This window comes from Manis javanica, chromosome 17 (assembly GCF_040802235.1).
Source record: "Manis javanica isolate MJ-LG chromosome 17, MJ_LKY, whole genome shotgun sequence".
Taxonomy (NCBI): domain Eukaryota; kingdom Metazoa; phylum Chordata; class Mammalia; order Pholidota; family Manidae; genus Manis; species Manis javanica.
Window position 1 is genome coordinate 39,081,657 of NC_133172.1, and position 18,877 is coordinate 39,100,533.

At 53.6% G+C, this 18,877-nt stretch overlaps 1 protein-coding gene across 1 annotated transcript; it reads left to right on the forward strand.

Moving 5' to 3' along the window:
* The first annotated feature begins 1,875 nt into the window (after positions 1–1,875).
* On the forward strand, positions 1,876–10,932 carry LOC140846990 (adhesion G-protein coupled receptor G5-like). Its single transcript, XM_073225610.1, is given in 11 exon segments — positions 1,876–2,013; positions 2,223–2,304; positions 2,944–3,100; positions 3,676–3,792; positions 4,485–4,598; positions 5,528–5,680; positions 6,448–6,569; positions 6,832–7,100; positions 7,923–8,040; positions 10,205–10,482; positions 10,832–10,932. Coding segments are annotated over 11 exon segments (1,575 nt in total). The 5' UTR covers positions 1,876–1,949.
* Positions 10,933–18,877: the final 7,945 nt, after the last annotated feature.

Below are 18,877 nucleotides of genomic sequence, written 5' to 3' on the forward strand. Positions count from 1 at the left end.
CCAGGAGGCTCAGGCCAGAATGTGGGTACCTAGTCTAGGCCCACATCAGCGCAACCTCTGGGACGTCTTTTCCTCAGCCGTTAGGTCTCAGTTTCCCTTTATCACTCCCCTTGGCTCTTCTGCTCTTCCCATCGGTATGACACCCTTTTTCCCCCTACTCAGAGGCTCAGTCTGGGATGTGTCTGAGGGCTCCCATGTGGACAGCATGGTGAAGGGGCCCAGGTTGGAAGGTGAGGTTATGAGTGTCCCTCAACAGCTCTTCCTCAAACTGCTCCGTTTACACAAAAATACTCTTGACTTTTGCTAAGAGGCCAATCACCAACTGGCTCTCCTGCTGGTCCTAGAGCAGGCCAGCCTCATTCCTACGTCAGGATCATTCACTTGCCATTTTCCCAAGGGTCTGGAAGGAAGCATTTGTAGCCCAAAGGTGGAGGGAAGGCTACATTTATAAAGATTAGGAAATTTCTCAATGCTTTCCCAGGGATGACACTTCACTTGCCCTCAGCAGTGAGCAGGAACACGGGTATTAGTTAACAGCTGGGGAAGTTCAGACGTGTTGAGGGCCAGCCCGAAAGGAGAAGCCAGGTGGCAGCCAGGTGAGGCTGTGTGCCCACCAGTGACTCTTGTACAGATGTCCCGCCTTGGCCTACCTGCAGCGTAGCCCTCCCAGGGCACAGAGAATAAGTTACACTGGATGCAGATCTGGTGAGACATTCTCAGGCAGCCAGACTGCTATCTGGTCTCAAACTGGTAGGAGTGCTTCTCCAAGAACACTGGGTTTGTGTAATCACGCTGCCACGGCAACAGTGAGGTCATCGATACCCAGTGAGGTCATGTACGGAATCTTGCGACCTGAGGGGCAGGCTTCAGGCTCTCTTGTGGAAGAGAGCAGGGTAGAGGCAGAGGGGCACCCTACCTGGCCCTTCCATCTAGCCCCCCGTATCCATGCCTTAGTCAATTAGCCATTTCCTGTGGAATGTACCTGTGGGCTGGCACGGGAGGGCAACAGGCCCACTTTCTGAGATTGGCTTGAAGGGCAAGATTAACCTAAGAGACAGCCAGGGTGTTTCGTTGTGTGGAATGGCCCTGAACACCCCAGATGACAGAGATCTGGGGACCCAGCTGATCATTTTAAAGGCTTCCAACCAAGAATCCCCCATTTTTAGGCTCACTCTTCATCCCCACTTCAGAGGTTCCAATGCCTTCAGTTCTTAAGTGCTCCTAGGTTGTGAGGCTGAGACTAGCTGACCACTCCACACCTCTCTCCCCACTGCAGGCACTTGGGTTCAACTTTTTATGATCCGCGACATTCATTACCAAGTGGCCACCTGTTTTGTAGCCTCCAAAGTTTTGCTGACAGCTCTTGTCGGCTGTTGTCTTCTTTCCCATTGTCTGTCTGTGTGGATTTGTGCCTGTTTTACTCATTCACTCTCATTTTAGTGGAGTTTCAGGGGATAGACATAAATTTGCTGTATCTAAGCTCAAGTTTATTTAAAGAAAAATGAGGCCAGAGAGGAACAGATTCTTTCCCCCGGTCATGTGGTGAGTTAATGACAGGGGTGGACAGGTTACATGTTGCTTATTCCCAAGCCACCTCCTGCTGGGTGAGGTCAGGGTCCTGGAGAAGCCCCCAGAGAGACTCTTTTTTTGGGAGGGGTTAGTGACTCAGGTAGAGCTGCTAATGGCAGGCATTACTAAACAGTCAAGGATTCTGCAGTCATAGAGACCTGGCTTTAGAGAGCCTCAAGCAAAGTACCACCACTTACTTTCTGGGCTCCTTACCCTGTCTGTGAAATGCAGGAGTAGCGAGGACCACAAAGATGCTGATGTCCTATCCATGGGACATGCCGGACACCTAGATGCTAGAGGCTGCTCTTTTGCCATGGTGATGACAGCACTTGCCTTTTCCAGGGAGGGAGCCGGTTCTTGGAGGAGATGGGGCACAGGACATGGATCACCGTGGGGCCCTTTTCTTCTGCCTGTGCCTCGTGACTTCTCACAGTGTGACAGTGGGTAAGAGGGCTCTGTGGAGCTGGGGGGTGTGGGTGCAAACCCAGTCCAGGCCCCTGGCTGCCCTGTGAGAGAGGGAGGCCTCAAACCAAGGGAATTGAAAAGGCTCTCTTAGGCCTCCTGGGGTGACCTGATGTCTCAGGCTAGGGTGGAAGGCCCAGAGGCTGCTTGCAGACAAAGGCTGGGCTGGAGGTCTGACTTGCTCCCCACAGAGGCATCCCAAGACCTCCTGCGCTGGATGGAGAAAATGGAGATGGCCACCCAGAAGAGGAGCTTGACTCCTCCCCTTGCTGAGTGAGTTGGGTGTCTGTCCTCACCCACCTAGAGTCAGCTGTGCCTCCCACCCCGAGCTTGCACTGGTCCAGGGTTGTCCGTGTAGACCATTAATTCATTTACTCAACACACACTTACTGAGTACCTGCTGTGTACCTGGCACTAGACTCTGGAGATGCAGGATATGTCCCTGCTCTCATCAGGTTTCCTGTTTGGCTGGGGGCTCGTAACCCCAGATGCCATGAAACCAGACGAAGAATTGCAGAGTCTTTGTGCTTTTCTGGGGAGGGGCTCCAAGACCTGGGCCAGACTGTCCAGGGTCTGTGACCCAAAGGCAGAACAGCTCTGGGTGGGAGGTCAATGCTGATGTCTGGCCAGGGAGCACAGGGACCATGGAGTACTTCACTCATTCAGTGCGGAGTGGCCAGGGAAGGCTTCCCAGAGGAGGTTTCAGCAAACTGGGACCTGAATAAGTGTTAATCTGGAGAAGCAGGGGAGTGGGGTGGGGAGTAGGAGTGTGCCAGGGATATTGTGTGTGCAACAGTCTGGAGGCGGGAGTGCCAGGGTGTGGGGTTGGGGAGGCCCCGGCCTTCCAGGCCATCTCGAGCCTCCCTCAGCCCGGCCCGCACTCCAGGCTCTGGCCATCTCTCTTGCCTTCAGGCTCATGCGTGGCCTGGAGTGGAGGCTGCTGAATGCCAGCTTCCCGGGCTACAACCTCACCTTGCAGACACACACCATCCACACCCTGGCTTTCAAGCTGGGCTGCGACTTCCCCGGCCTGTCGCTGAGCAGCACCTCTCTGAAGCCGATGCCCCAGGTCAGAGGCCGCAGGGGATGGGGGTGGCCAGTGCCTCCACTCCACAAATCCTCCGGGGCCTTAAGGTCTAGACTTGACCCCCACACCAATCGGGGCTCTGCTCTAATAGCTGTGAGCTGCCTCCTCTGTAAAACAAGGGCTGGTGTTCCTCATGTGAATGACAGAAAGAAGGGTGCTCTGGGCCTCAAGGGCAGCACCCACGTCCTGCTTTTGCAGGTCCCTGGGGGTGGCAGCAGTGGGACAGGGCAGGGAACTGGGCTCCTTTGAGGACCCTGGTGTGATTCCTGCAAGCCTGGGTGCTGGGGCCTGAGATGTTCCGTCCTCAGGGGTCCCAGCTGGGTCAGGAAATAACCCAAATTCAAAACCTAAGCAGCCTGGAGGGGAGACCTGGGATCTTGGGCAGTTTGGGAGGAGGTGCAGCTTGGGTGGAGGGGGTCTGTATGTAGAGGCTCCAGGGAAGGAAACGCCCAGGTTAAGGCTGGGAAGGCTTCCCGGGGAGTGTGGGCAACTGAAAGTCTTGGAGCCGGGTTTGGAGGCCTGGACACCAGGCTCAGCTTGTTGCAGGCCCTCCGCAGGTGCGGGCTGGGCACGCCATGCAGTTCCCCGCCGAGCTCACTCGGGACGCCTGCAAGACTGGCCCCAAAGAGCTGCGACTCATCTGCATCTACCTCTTCACAGCCCACTTCTTCCAGGTCAGTGCCACGAGCCAGGCAGGGGGGCCGCCGGCCCCTTCCCAGGGGCACCGCAGGCTTTCATGCCACTCTCTGGCCTCTGGGCAGCGACCAGCACCAAGTGGGGCCAGCCTACTGTTCAAACCAAGCCAGCCATTGCCCCCTCTGGGTCTCAGTTTCAGCAAATGGTGGAAGGCACAATGACAAATGAGCCCTAAGAAACCTGCTCTGTATATGCCTGTTCCATGGTGGGAGACAGACAGGAAGGTCACAGCATCCTTGTCCTCAGAGAGCTCCTGAGCTCGACAATTAGACAGGGACCTTAGTGAGTTCATTTTAGCTCAGGAGCATCACAGCCATAGGGATCCAAAGCGATGAGTGAGTCAGGGTGGGGTTGGGGTGGTTCCCAGTGAGCAGACCAGGGGGACTTCTGGAGAAGGTGCCTCCTAACCTTGGCTTTGAGAATGAGTTAGGAGAGTGGTGAGGTGGGAGCTATGAGGCCAGAATACATTCAATGCATGGAGAGTGGAGGGGCGCTGAGGGGAGGGGACAGAACGTGTACAGGCTGGGAGGCTGGCCCCACGCTGCACACATGAGAGGCATGCTGCTGGCTCCTAACCAGGAAGGAGGGGCTGGGGCAGGGGGGCTCTCAGGCCTCATCCAGGGTCTCCTCATGTCCCCTCCAGTCACCCCTTTTTCTGCTGTCCTTCCAGAATACCAACTCACCTCTGCTCAATAATTATGTCCTGGGAGCCTAGCTGGGTCATGGACACGTGAACAACCTCAGGGAGCTGGTCAACATCAGCTTCTGGCACAACCAAAGCCTGGTACCTCCGGGGGCGCCCCCATTTCCGTCTCACCTCTGCCCCTTTGTGGCTCTCCTGTTGAAACTAAACCCAAACCTGTGGAACCATCTTGGAGGCAAATTGTTTTAAATCCATCACTCTTTGAAAATTCCTGTCAAAGAAATAAGAGAGAGAAACTTTTCCTCACTGCATTAGTCAGGATTCTTTTTGAGTTACAAGTGATACAGAACCATCCCAAGCTAGCTTAAGCACAAAAGGAGACTTACTGGCTTATGTACACGAAGTGTCCAGTGTTCACCAGCTTCAGGCATGGCAGGATCCAGGAGCTGATACAATGACATCATGGCTCAGTCTCTTTCCATCTCTCAGTAATAGCTTCCTGCCTCCGACTACTTCACTCTGTGACAAGACGGTGGCCGAAGTGCTGGCCTTACTCTCTTCCCTGTGGGCTTTCCTCAGTATTTATCATGGCGCTGTCTGTGTCATTTCCCCCCACCTCCACCCCATGGTTTGGTGTCAAGGATGTCTGTGGATGGGACTCTGCCCCACTGGGCTTGGGTCTGCACCGTCATTGCTCCCTACAGAGAGGAGGGGGAAGGGGACAGTTGATCACAGACCATGTACTCTGTAAGCCAGAGCTGGGCACTCAGGATTCCTTATTGCCTTTACTTTTTCCACCCTTCTTGAGACTTGGCTTTAAATGATTGCATTTTGCAAATGAATAAACTAAAGCTCAGAGAAGCTCATCAGCTTGCCCAGGTCACTCTGAGAGTCCATAGTGGAGGTAGTGCTGTGATCTGGGCCTGTCTGATGCCAAAGTCCATCCACTATCTGCACAATCTTGACAAGAGTGCAGTTGAATCACCTTTGACCCTCAGAATTTCCAGACCCTGACCCACAGCCCTCCCCTGGAGCCCTGGGACACACCCAACTCCCGCATCTCCCCTTAGGAAGGCTACACGGCAACCTGTGTCTTCTGGAAGGAGGGAGCCAGCCAGCACCACTGGGGGGTCTGGAGCCCTGAGGGCTGTCGCACAGAGCAGCCCTCACCTTTCCAGGTGCTCTGCCGCTGCCACCACCTCAGCTACTTTGCTGTTCTCATGGTATGTGTGCATCCAGCCTGAATGAGGGCCCTGTGTCTAGGACAGAGGAGCAAGTTGAAGGAGGTTGCAAGGGACAACAAATCCAACTTAAATGGGCTTAAAGAAGAAATAAAAAAACTGTGGGCTCATGTTCCTGAAAAGGCTGGGTTAGCCTTCAGGCATGGTTTGATCCAGGCACTCAGTAACATCAAGACAGGACTTTACCTCTGTCTTTCAACTGTGCTTGCTTTGTGCGGGCCTAGCCTTCCGACAGATCTCTCCATGGGCTAATAATATGGGTGCCAGCAGCTCCAGGCTCATGTCCTACCAGTTTGCAGACCAGTGGAGTAAGAGCTTCTCTCATTCAATTCTGCCAGCCAAAGTCTTGGGACTGAGTCCCACTAGCCTACAGTGTGTCACATGCCCATCCCTTAACCAATCTCTGTGGGCAGAGGGAGGGAAGGCTCTTAAGAGGCTGGGCCTCGTGCACCTGTCCACAAATAGGGGGAGAAACGGTGGGTCCACCCATGTGCATAGATAAGGAGGGAGGAGAAGTTCTCATAGAGGAGGAGAGATCTCATAGATATTATAGAGAAAGGGGAGATAGGAGTTGACTTGGGAGGAAGGGGGAGCAGGCAGAAGCCACTATGACTGCCAGCGCTGCAAACCAGGACCACGGAGGGTTTGTGGGGCAGGAAAGCTTGGAGCTGAGGTCCTTCTTAGGTCCCTCTCAGCATGGGGAGGGCATTACCATGCTTCTGGCCTGTAGTCCTTCTTCCCTCCCACAGCAACTGTCCCCAGCCCCAGTCCCCGCAGAGTGGCTGGTGCCTCTCACGTACATCTCCCTGGTGGGCTGCAGCATCTCTATCGTGGCCTCACTGCTCACTATCCTGCAGCACTTCCAAGTGAGGTAATCCCCTGCCTCAGTGCTGGGTCTGCCTATCAGCGCGTCTCAGATTCCCCCTCCTTTCCCACTTGCTCTTCCAGAGTAGGGTGGGCTTCTCCTTGGGGCAGAGGCTGGGAGGCAGGATACCAGCCCCTCAGTGTGGCAGCTGTTGGATCCGTACTCTCTCTTGACCTCAGTGTCCCCATCATTGTCTATCTATGAGCCCGGGGGTGGCACTGCTTAGGTGATGTCCCCAGGCCACAGAGGGCCGTGCTTCTACCTGCAGGAAGCAGAGTGACTCGTTGACAAACATCCACACGAACCAGCATGCCTCTGTGCTGCTGCTGAATGCCACCTTCCTGCTGAGCCCGAGGCTGGCCGCGGCCTCCGTGCCTGGGTCAGTGTGCACAGTGCTGGCTGCCGTCCTGCACTTCGCGCTGCTCAGCTGCCTCACCTGGATGGCCATTGAAGGCTTCAACCTCTACCTGCTCCTTGGGCGTGTCTACAACATCCATATCCACCAATACCTGCTCAAGCTCTGTGCAGCGGGCTGGGGTAAGCAGAGCCCCCCACCCTCTTGTTTCCTCAGACCCCAGAGAGGGCATCTAGCCCCTCCTGTCCTCCCCGTTCTCCTCTTCCTCACCAGTGGCCATCATCCCTATCAACGCCACCACTACTCTTTACATTACTATTCTTATCACCATTTCTACCTTCATTGCCACCTCCACATCCATCACCACCACCATCACCTCCATCACCTCTACCTCCAATACTGCCTTGACATCCATCACCTCGACATCCATCACCTCCATTACCTCCACCATCTCCACCTCCATCACCAGCACCTCCAATAGCATCACCAGCACCATCACCTCCAGTACCACCTTTACCTCCAACACCAGCACCATCAACACCACCATATCATTTCTATCACCTCCACCTCCAATACCTCCATCACCTCCACTACCACCTCGATGGTCACCACCATCACATTCTCATCTTTATCACTGTCTCTGGTGCCACCACCATGGGCATGTCTATCGCCATCTTAGTCCCTCTCTTTATTATCCCTGCCTCCTCACCAGTTCCCAAACCCCCTCTCTCATTAACTCTCAGCCACCACCTCCCAGTGTGACCACTACTGCCATATCACCCCACCCTAGTGCCCTCTCTAATATCATCTTGGAAAACAACCTCCTCTAAGGCTGTCACACTAATTGCTCTGGAGCTGGGCCATGTGGCAGGAGCTGGAGGCTCAGAGCAGTCTCTTTCCCTGCCACCTGCCCAGTGGAATTCTGTTTTAGCAGCCCCGGGGGCCCGTGACCAACCCCTTTTGGGGGCACCTGACAGATGCTGGGCCTCTGTGTCACCCCTCAGGGCTTCCAGCCCTCCTGGTTCTGTTCCTCCTTGCTGTCAAGAGCTCAGTGTATGGACTCTACATGATCCCAGTCTCTGACAGCCAGGAAGATGGCACGGGCTTCCAGAACATGTCCATGTGAGTGTCCTCAGGGCTGTGGCAGGCTGTCTTTGGCAGAAGGGCCATGTGGCCTGAGGCTCTGACAGGATGTGCTGTCGTCAGGGCACTGGCTGTGGGACAAGGAGGGGGCTGGTGCTTAAACAGGAGGTGCGTTCCGGGGGCTTGCCACACCCCCTCTGCGGGATCCCTGAGTCCCCTCCACGGGCAGGCCCATGTTCTAGGCCAGCTAATAGGAAGCCCTGGGACAGACTCTGATGCCCTCTCTTGGGCCTTCAAGGCCAAGGCAGCAGGGCCTCCACCTCCTGGCAATACACAGCTGTCAGCCCAGGCCCCCTCCAGCTCCCAGCAGGAGCTCAGCCTGTGCCTGACTGCGCTCCCTCCCACCCCGTGCTCCACTGCTCAGGTTCCCGCTCCTCCCGACCTGTGCCTGGCATGGCACTGCCAGCCCTCAAGTCCCCGGAGTCAGAGGAGGGAGCTTGGTGTGGATTGGGACACCCAAGCCAGGGACCACGCTCAGTGGGTGTTGAGGGGGCAGGGGTCTGGGGGCCTGGGGGACAGACTCTGCTGCTGCTTCTTGTGCTCAGGACATTAACCTTTACCTTGTTAAGAAAAGTTTCCATCAGCTAACGTAGAGAGGATAGCTTAATAAAGCCCTGTAGCCCCATGACCAGCAGCTGGCCATTTAGCCTTTTTACGTTTCGTGGCTGATGCAAGCTCAGGACCACTGAGGACTGTTTCATCCTTACACCAAGGGGTAGGTCCTTCTGTCATCAGCCCTTGCACTGGGGAAGCTGAGGCACAGGCAACTAAAGAACTCTGCCCAACAGGAGCCAGCAGAGCCTGGCACCCACCACTGCCCCTCCCGGCTCCAGGAGGTGAGGGCTCTGGGCGCAGACTGGAGGGCAGGTGGGGTTGATTCCTCTCGCTGTGCGGTCAGGTTGGTTTCTCAGAGGAGTGCGATGAAGTATTCTATTGTACAATATGAGATGCAGGCCTGACTCGGCAGTGGCACGCCCACAGGACGGGAGCACGCTAGCACAGGGCCGCCGGAGAGCGCCCCCCAGCTGCCCCTGACCTTCCTGAACTCTCCCTCCTGCTCTCACCCTGTGTTTGTGACTTTTGTCTCATACATTTACAAAACCCTGAACACGAGCAGCAATTAAGAAAACGACAGGACACTGGGTTAACAGGCTGTGTCAGAGCTGCCCCCGCTGGACCGTCGTGTAACAGTGACAAGGTGTGACCCATGGCCACATGCAGCCACTTGCATGAATCCCCAAAGTAATGTTCAAGGACCTTTGTGACTGCAGTGGCAGAAGCCCGTGACGGGAGCCCAAGCAGGCGACCCTGACAGGGGCAGTGGCTCTGGGCTCAGACCATGGGGCTTCAAGTGCCTCCTGTGCTCTTACTAGTGTGTGTTCCTAAGCCAGAGCATCAGTTTCCTCATCTGTAGGGTGGGGATGATTATGCACCTGCTTCCTAGGGTCATCCTGAGGGTGAAATGCCTAACCAGTGGAAAGCATGTGACATGGTGTCTGGGTAAAAGGTACACCTGTTTTGAAGGAATCTTGGGAGACAGAGGCTTGAAGGCCTCAGCGAGGGTCTAGGAGCAGGGCTGGGGCCACTGTCAGGCCTCTTTCTGACTCTTTCCTTGGCTCTCGGTGTTTTCCTGCTGCTCACTCTGCCCCTCGGTGCGCACGTGGAGAGTGCCCCCCACCAGGCTGCGAGCTGCGAGCTGCAGCAGCTCACTCAGGGCTCAGAGCTGGCCTGCTGGCCCCATCTAGGTGGGGCCAGGTCCCGGGCAGGGCATCCCATTGCACAGAGGTGGTGATGAGATGGTGGAAGAAGTTTCCAGGGAAGGGGGCTGGCCAATGATCCAGTGGATTATCGGACAAGTTGATAGCTGGCCTGGCAGTGGAAGGGGAGAGGCTGGCCATAGCAAGCAGGCAGGGGAGAGTTTTCAGTTGGGTAAGGTCATGAAGGCACGAGAGAGACCGGCGTGGCTGGACAGGAGGGCCTGGGGGGCTTCCGAGAGTGGGGCAAGTTGGCAGGTGGGTTCTATCGTGGGGGCTTAGCTGGAAAGCCAGACCCAGGACTTCACTGCAGTGGGTCTGAGCCCGAGACCATGGTGTCTCCCCAGCCTCGGAAGCCACACCAAGCTGGGCACTCCCCACCCATGCAGGTGCTGGGTGCGGAGTCGCTGGGTGCACACTGTCTTGGTCATGGGCTATGGTGGCCTCATGTCCCTCTTCAACTTGGTGGTGCTGGCCTGGGCGCTGCGGACCCTGAGCCGACTTCGGGCGCAGGAGAGGGCACTGCGTGCCCGGGCCTGCCGGGATGCCGTCACCGTGCTGGGCCTCACCGTGCTGCTTGGCACCACCTGGGCCTTGGCCTTCTTCTCCTTTGGTGTCTTCCTGCTGCCCCAGCTCTTCCTCTTCACCATCTTCAACTCGTTCTACGGTAGGACCTGTGGGCGGCGTGGAGGCACCTCGGGGTGGGGGTTGGCGGTGTGCCGTTGGTAGTTGTTTACTGCTAAGGGCCTCCGGTCAGTGGGGTGACGCAGGGCCCCGTCCAGGCTGGTTTGGGACTACACTGCCCACAGGTAGCATGTCACCTTCCAATTTGCTCGAGGTGACTGGGTCCTCCAGCTCTCATGCTCTGTCCCTTCTGGCCACCAACAGTAGGGGAGTCTGAGAATTACTCGTGCGCGTCTGGGAGGCCCAGGTCACCTGAGCCAAGGAGGTCCCTGGGTCCTGGGTGGGCCCCGCTGCTCCTGCCATGCACCCACTGACCAGACTTCCTCCTGCAGGTCTCTTCCTCTTCCTATGGTTCTGCTCCCAGAGGTGCCGCTCGGAGGCGGAGGTGGAGGCGGAGGTGGAGGCGTTCAGCACCTCCCAGACCATGCTGTAGCCTGGACCTCCTGGCCCAGAGCCTCCAGCCCGTGGCCCCAGCTTCTCCCAGAGAAGGTGGCAGACCAGGTGCTGGCCACCAGAGGCCACTGCCCCCTCCAGGGAGGCTTTTACCCCTCCATGGCTTTGCCAGGCCCAGAGGGCAGGTGCTGCTCCGTCTCCCCTGGCTTTCTGTTCCAGAGTAGTTCCAGCCCCACTGCGGAGCAGCAAACTTTTCCCTGGTGCCTGGACCTGTCTGGCCAGGCCTGTGGGCAGTGCACCAGTCTGGGAGTCAGAAGGGCACATTTTAAGCCAGGCTGTTTTACTTTATGACCTTGGGCCTGTCATTGCTCCCTGACCCTCGGTTTCCACATCTGTGACTCGGGGCAGATGGCTCCAGGCCAGTCTAGCCCAAGAGTTTTGTGAAACTGAGTAACACAGTGGAGAAACAGTCATAGGGGGCCCTTTACCTCAACTTTCCTGCTGTAAGTGGGGTACTGGCTAGCCTGCCATAGAAGCTCCTGCTGGGCCCTGCCACCTTCCTCCTGGGGAAGGTCAGACCACTTCCTGCATGGGGTACCAGTCCAGTGCTTAGAGACCCACTTCTTTTCTGAGCCTCACCAGCCCATTCCTGAGGTCATTTTGTATTTAACACCACCCCCACCCCTGGCCAAATTACGATATGACCCTAACTCCAAATCCACCCTTAGCAAAGACCAGAAAGTTCAGCCCTTCCTGGATGCTCCTCCTCTCGTGCTCCCAAGATGACCCCCACAGGCCGTTTAGACCGTGGCTGGGGCCATAGGGCTTCCTGGCAGTAGAAGGGGCGTGCCTCTTTCCCCTCCACCTGAGCCAGCTGCGTCCCAGCGGCCTGGCTATTTGACGATTGCGTAGGATTGCAGTTCCCCTGATAGCAGTGAGGGTGTGGGTTCTAAATCCAGGCTGGGGCCACTGTTGGAGAGAATCACCATTGTCGTTGACGTGTGGGTCAGACCAAGTGGGAGATGACTCATGAAGCCAGAGCCCTTCCCAGGCTGCACAGCAGGGAGCGCTGTTGGCCTATGCTGGGAAACCACTGGTTACAAAACCGCGCCTGGAAATGCTGTGGTCACCTGTCTGCGGACATGACACACCAGGTGGAGAGGCCCTGCCTCCAGGACTGTGCCTGCTGAGTGGCCAGGAGGAATTCTAGGACCATTTCTCTCTTTCCCAGAGCAGCTGCCCACTCTGGCTCTTGGGGTCTGATGCTCTGTGCATATCTGGCACCAGAGTGGGGGGCTGAGAGAGGCTCTCAGAGCCCTGTTCAGAGCCATCAGGCAGATTTAATGACTTTGATCAGCACAGGGAGGCAATTGAAGCCTGGTCCCTTTTCTCCTAGGGGAATCCTCTGCCCTCTTTTTATTTCTTGACTCAAATAGCCCTTCACTAGGTGGTGAGTGGGGCAGGCGCTGGAGCCAGACTGCCTGGGCTCAAATGCCAGCTCAGCCACTTTCTAGCTGTGTGGATGTGGACAAGCCATTCAACCTCTCTGTGCCTTAGTTTTCCCATCTGTGAAATAGGGGTAGTAGCAATAGTTATTTTGAAGATGAAATAAAATAATCCATATAAAGGGGCTTAGCACAGAGTAAGTGCTCAATAAATGGTTATTATTGTTATCATTTTTTGGCTATTACTATTAACAGTATGAACTGAGTTTCAGAGGCCAACTGGTCTAAGCTCCAGGCCTAGCTCTTTGCTGGGCACATGATCCTCAACTGTGTCACCTCCTCCCCCCCTTCCCCAGAGGGGTGGTCTGCGCTCTGGCCTTGTTGGCCTTTGGCCATTTGAGAAATATTCCCCACTTAGTGCAGCTTCCATATTGCTGTCGCACATCTTGCCACTCCACAATTCCTCAGTCCTCTTATCTATTTAAATTCCTGGTGGCTCATTTGTCACATCTTGTATGAAATCTCTCCAGTTGCCCCACAGCGAAGGTGTCTTTCTGTGTCTGACTCCAGAGAGTCTCCTTGTCTCTGTCAGGGTGCCGTGAGCCCCCATCTGAGCTCTCCCTGGTTTAGCCCAGCCCAGAGTTGCACGAGGCTCCCCTGGTGCTCATGGGAAACTCTGGCCCCTCTGTTGGGCAGCTCCAGGAAGTGGTGACCCAGGCTGGTCTGTAGCCCAGTGAAGCAGGGTCTTGCCTGTGACTCCGCTGAGCCCCAAGCCTAGGCCTGGACTCCCAGACCCACCTAGCCTAGGGCTGCATGAGGGAGGATGTGGCCACAGTGACCAGTGATGCTTCTGGCAGTTCCACGAAATGGCCCAAGGCTTGTAGCCCTAAGCCCAGTTGGAGTCCAGACCCTGGGCAGGAACCACTTCCTGGAAAAGCCCTACATGGGTGTGGGGCCATGGATGAGGGAAGTATGCTGGGCCTTCCTGCCCTCCTCTCCCTCCCAGCAGGGTCCTGGCCTAGCCCAGTCTGAGCACTGGGCCCAGTTCTCGGGGCCTTCCACATTAGCAGGTAGGGTCTGGGGACCAGTGCTCAGCGCCAGGGACTCCAAGGAGGCACGTGACAGAGGACAAGTAGATGCCACAGGGCCCACAGACCAGAGGTTTCCATTTGATTTGTTGCTAGTATTTCAGAAAGGCAGACTGTGTGTATAGGGGAGGTTTTTGAAAGCAGGGTTGCCAGATAAAAGACAGAATGTCCAGTTTGTTGGATATAGATTAAAAAATTATTCATTGTTTATCTGAAATTCAAATGCATCTGGGCATCCTATAGATCTCTATCTTTTTCTTTCTTTTGCTAAGTCTGGCAACCCTGTTAGAAAGGAGCAAAGGCTTGGGAGTCTGGAGTGTGCATTCTTTACCTTTCAAACCAACCCAATGTTTGCTGACCTGGGAGCCCCTCTGCCCACAGAATGAGCCCTGCACCCTCAGTCTGCCTCAACTCGGGTCCCCTTCCAGTGCTTCCCTTGCCATCCAAGGTTGCCAACAGGATGCTCAAGAGGTCTGCCTTGCACTGCCCCCCACTCCCTCAACCATCAACCTTGGCTCAGACCCAGACTCCATCCCTTGTGGAGCCTCCACAGACCTCCCTGCCTCCCTACTCCCAGTCCTAACTTCACTCAAAAGCCAGAGGGAATTTTCCACCCTGCAGCCTGACCATGTCCTTCCCTGCTGAAACCTGCCCTTCCCCACTCTCTCCCTCCTCATTGCCCAACTCCCCAGAGAGTTCCAAAGTCCCTGGGGTCTGGCCTGTGTTCCCTTCTCCAGCCCCTCAGCCAGCACTCCTTCCTCAACCTTGACCCTCCACACAGAACAGCCTTTTGTTCCCTGAAGGCGTTCTTTCTCCCCTCCAGTGCTTGGCACAAGCAGTTCTCTTTGCCTGGCACGCTGTCCCTCAGGCCTTTGATCTGTGGACTGATGACGACACATCTTCAGATCTCTGCTTCAGACCCTCCCCGACCTTCCTTGTCCTGGCCTAGGGTGCTGCCCTGCCCTCCCAACTCTGGGATGGGGCCCTCGCTGAGCTCCACAACCCTGCCCTTCCCCTAAGACAGAGGTCATTCCTCTGTATTATGATCACCTGTATCCTGTCTGTCTCAGCTGCCAAATGGAGAGCATTTTGGGGACAGTACTGTGCCTCATTTGCTCATTCATTCATTTATCCATCACATAATTATTCAGCACTTACCATATCCCAGATATTGCTCTAGTTGCTGAGAATTTGTAAATGAACAGTCATCACATTTCGAGGTTGGGGGTGGTTCATAGGATAGGCGATTGAACAAATAAATATGATATCATGGGTGATGACGTGTGCTATGAAGAAAAACTAAGGATGGAGAGGGGACAAAGTGGCCAGGAGCTCGGGTGTCAGCAGGGGAGCAGGAGTGTGTCAGAGATGGAGTCTGAACCACTGTGAGCCGGAGGAAGGGCTGTTCCAAGGCCAGAGGGCTACAGAGATTTTGCAGTGATAGTGGCCTTTGGGATGGGGTGGGGAAGATGGGAAGTTGTAACTGCTCTGAGAAAGGGCTCTTAGGGGGCTGAGGTGGTCCTGGGAGGAGAAAAGGGAGGGCGGCTCTGGGATTGGAAGCCATAGGAGGGACTGTTTCTAAGAAGAAGAGTGATGTGATTCCATTGTGTTTTAAAAAATGATGAAGTAGGTGTGGAGGCAGGGAACTGGCCCTTTCTGTTTTTTCCCTTATAAAGGTGGGAGGAAATCCTTACTATGTACTGGATGATTGCCACATGTATTAGCTCATTTAATATTCACCCTGTGAGGTAAGTTGGATTATTATCATACTCATTACGCCCATGAGGAAACTGAAGCCAGAAAGGTTAAGTGACTTGCCCAAGGTCATACAGCTACTCAGTGCTGGAGCTGAGGTTCAAACCAGCCTCTGTTTCCCTATCAGAACAGTGAGTTCTGGAGTGGCAGGGGCCATATATGTGTGTTCAGCTGGGGTCCACTCTGAATGCTCTGAAAGTCAAGCACAATTACGGTCCCAGCAGAGTGTGCCAGGGAGGGAGGCAGCAAGGATGAGGGGATCCCAGGCAGCCTGGGTTCAAATCCTGGCCCTGCAGTCATTCACCATGGGCCTCAGCAAGCCTCCTGGCCTCTCTGAGACTTTGTCTTCTCATCTGTAAATTGGGGATCGTACTAGTTGTTACTTCCAGGGCTGATGTGAAGAATTAGGGACTGGAAGGTGTGAGTGGTCCCGCTCATCACCAGCATGATAAGCAATGCCTAAATATGGGCTGTTGTGAGTCACCTGTCCATAGATATTCCCCGCACATCTCTCTAGGCAATTGCTAGCAGGACTTGGCCAAGATTAGGCCCTTCAGAGAGGAAGTCTGGCACCGGGCACAGCATAGGTGCTGTGAGCCATGCCTAAGAACGTTTTGATGGGAGCCTCAGCCTGGGTGCCAGAAAGTTAGGGTCTGGGGTGAGGGTGAAGGTGGCTCCCCAGCTGGTGAGGCACTTCTATGGTGGCCACCAGGGTCCCTTTCCGCCTTCCTCCCTGGTCCTCCAGGGGGTAGCAGGGCACCCCCTATCCTGCTGACTGTGTGACCAAGCGTTTCCAGCAAGAGAGATTTTGAGGCACTTGACTTGGCTTTTCTATCTCTGTTAAAGAAGAAAATTGATAAGCCTGTCCATCCATCTCTGGAGCTGTCAACCATTCTTACCTCCACCCATCCGTTTGTCCTTTTGTCCACTCACTCATCTGTTCATCCATTCATCTTTCCGTCTGTCCATCCATCCGTTATTCCTTTATCTTCTATTTGTTCTATACCTTCATCTTCTATACCTTCACCTGTCCCTTCCTCCAGCCATTTGACCATCCATCCATCCCTCCATCCATCCATCCATCCTTCATACATTTATCTGTCTACCTGTCCATACTAATGACTATCTATCCATCTGTCCATGTTTTTATTCATCCATCTGTCCTTCCATCCTTTCATCCAACTGTCTACCCAAACTCTGTCCATCTACTCTCTGTCTATCCTACATGCATGAGACCCCATGTTGAGCAAGATCTTGTTCAGCCGTGGGGTGCCCCATGAAGAAAGGAGACACAGTTAATGCTCCCACCCCTCACCCCCAAGCTCACCATCTGCTGGGCAGATGTACCAGGCAGTGAGAACACGACAGGGTGATGTGTGTGGACAAACCTGGGGGGTGCAACAATTTCACATTTTGTTGCTAATTTTTTCATCATAATAGACCCTAATACCCTCTGTCCCCTGCTTGGGTAGGAAATTCAGTTTGTCATTTGTGGAGAAAGCCCCTGAGTTAAACAAAAATCTGGGACCCTTACCTTGCTCCTGGAATTGAATGGGGAAAGGGACTCTGGCTCAACTCGAGCCCCTCCTGGACACCGCTGATGTCCTCATTTCTAAGCCCATGGGGTCTCATTCGTTGTCTCACTCCCTGCCCCTCACCAGGCTTCCTGGTCGTGGGTGTGGTGGAGGGAGCTTTGGTGGGGCTGAGAGGCTGCCTCATGGGGCATGCCAGACCTTCCTTCCCCTTCCCCCAGCAGTGGGGGCCTTTGGTCTCAGGCAGGTCCTGGCTTCATTCCCTCACTCCTGATGTCTGAGCTGTAGGAACACAAAGCTCACAGGAGCCCAGAGCCTGGAGCCTGTGGGCTCTGCTGCTTCCCTAGGCAGGTGTTAGGGCAGGGTGAGGGGTATAGCCCAGCCTGGCAAGAAGGTTTCTCACAAGAGGGACTTCTAGCGGCAGACCTCAGTGTTGAGTAGAGTGGGGTAGGGGCAGGAAAAGTGCTTGGGCAAAGGCTGGGAGCTGGGGGGTGAGGTGAGATGGGGAGAGAGAGAGACAAGTGGGCTTGGTAGTCAGGGTGGCAGTGGGAGGGGCAGAAGAGAAACCAGACTGAGAAGAAGGAGTCCGATCATGGAACTTGGGCAAGAGGGAGGTATTGGAGGTCTTTAAGCAGGAGAGTTCCTGATTCAAGTGGTTTCGAAAGGGTCCCTCTGGCAGTGGGTGAAGATGGGTTGGAAGGACACCAGGGAGGAGTAGCCATCTCTAGCTGTCCTCAGGTGGACCTGAGGTCATGGTGGGCCACCCTACCTGGAGTCGTGCTGAGCGCAGCAAGGGAGGGAGGGCAGTCAGGCTACGAGAGGTGTTGGGAGGTGGAACTTACAGTGTGGAATGCCTGACTGTGGTGGGGTGGGAGTCATCAAAGCTGATACCTTGGAGTTCTGGGTAGTTGGGGTGGCCTGTCTGTACCTGGGTTGGGGAACCCAAGAAGGGAGAACAAGTGGCATGTATGCATCAGCTTTATTGATTTAATCGTTTACCTTTAAACATCAAAAAATTTGTGAACTAGAGAATACACAAGATATACCCGCAATTTCACAAAAGTTATAAAGGGAGATCTTTGGAGAATAATATCCAATAGCTATAGTGCTAGCAGGCTTCCTTACCTTGCTACCAATCTCTAAGGGAAAGTTGTTGGCAGTTTTGCCATAAAGTATATTTTCTGTAGGTTTTAAAAAGATACCCTTTATCAGATTTAGGAAGTTTCTTTCTACTTCTAGTTTGCTGAGGTGTTGTGTTTTTTTTAAATCATGAATGGATATTGAATTTTGTCAAGGATCGCTTATGCATATAACGCAATGATCACTGGAATTTTTGCCTTTGATTTGTTAATGTGAGTTCCATTTTTTTTCTAATGTTACATTTATCTTGCATTGGTTAAACCTAACTTGTTCACATTATTATCCCTTTATATGTTACTGGATTTAGTTGCTGATATTTTGTTTAGAATTTTTGCTTTTGTGTTCTTAGAAGAGAATAGCCCATAGTTTTTCCTTCTGATACTGCCTCATTGAGTTGTAGTGTTAAGATTATGGTAGCCTCATAGACTGACTTTGCATCTTCATAAGACTCACATTTACAGATTTGGGTCAACTTGGAATTATTATTTCTTCCCAGGATGTTTTGTAGAATTTGCCAGTGAAGCTATCTGGTCATGACTTGCCACTGGTGGAAGGTTTTTGAGCATAGATACAAGTTATTTAATGTATAAGACTATTTCAGATTTCTATTTATTTTCAAGTTAGTTTAGGTAAGCAATGTTTTTCTAGGACTTTTATAATACTTACACTTATTGGCATAAAATTACTCATAATGTCCTTTCTTATATGATTGCAATTATAGCATGAAGACTTTCCCCTTTTCTAATCTGACAGGCTATTTGCACCTTTTTCTTTTATTTTTTGCCAATTTTGCTAGTTTTGAGTCAATATTGATTTTTGTTGATTTTTTAAATGGTGTGTTTGCTTCCTATTTTATTCACTTTTATATTTATTATTTTTCTGCCTTATACTTTTTCAGGTTTTTCTTTTACTAACCCCTTGAGATGGATGTTTACGTAATTAACATTAAGCCTTTATTCTTTTCTAATATATGCTGTATATTTCCTTACAAGTATTACTTTAGGAAAATTGACTACAGGTTTTGA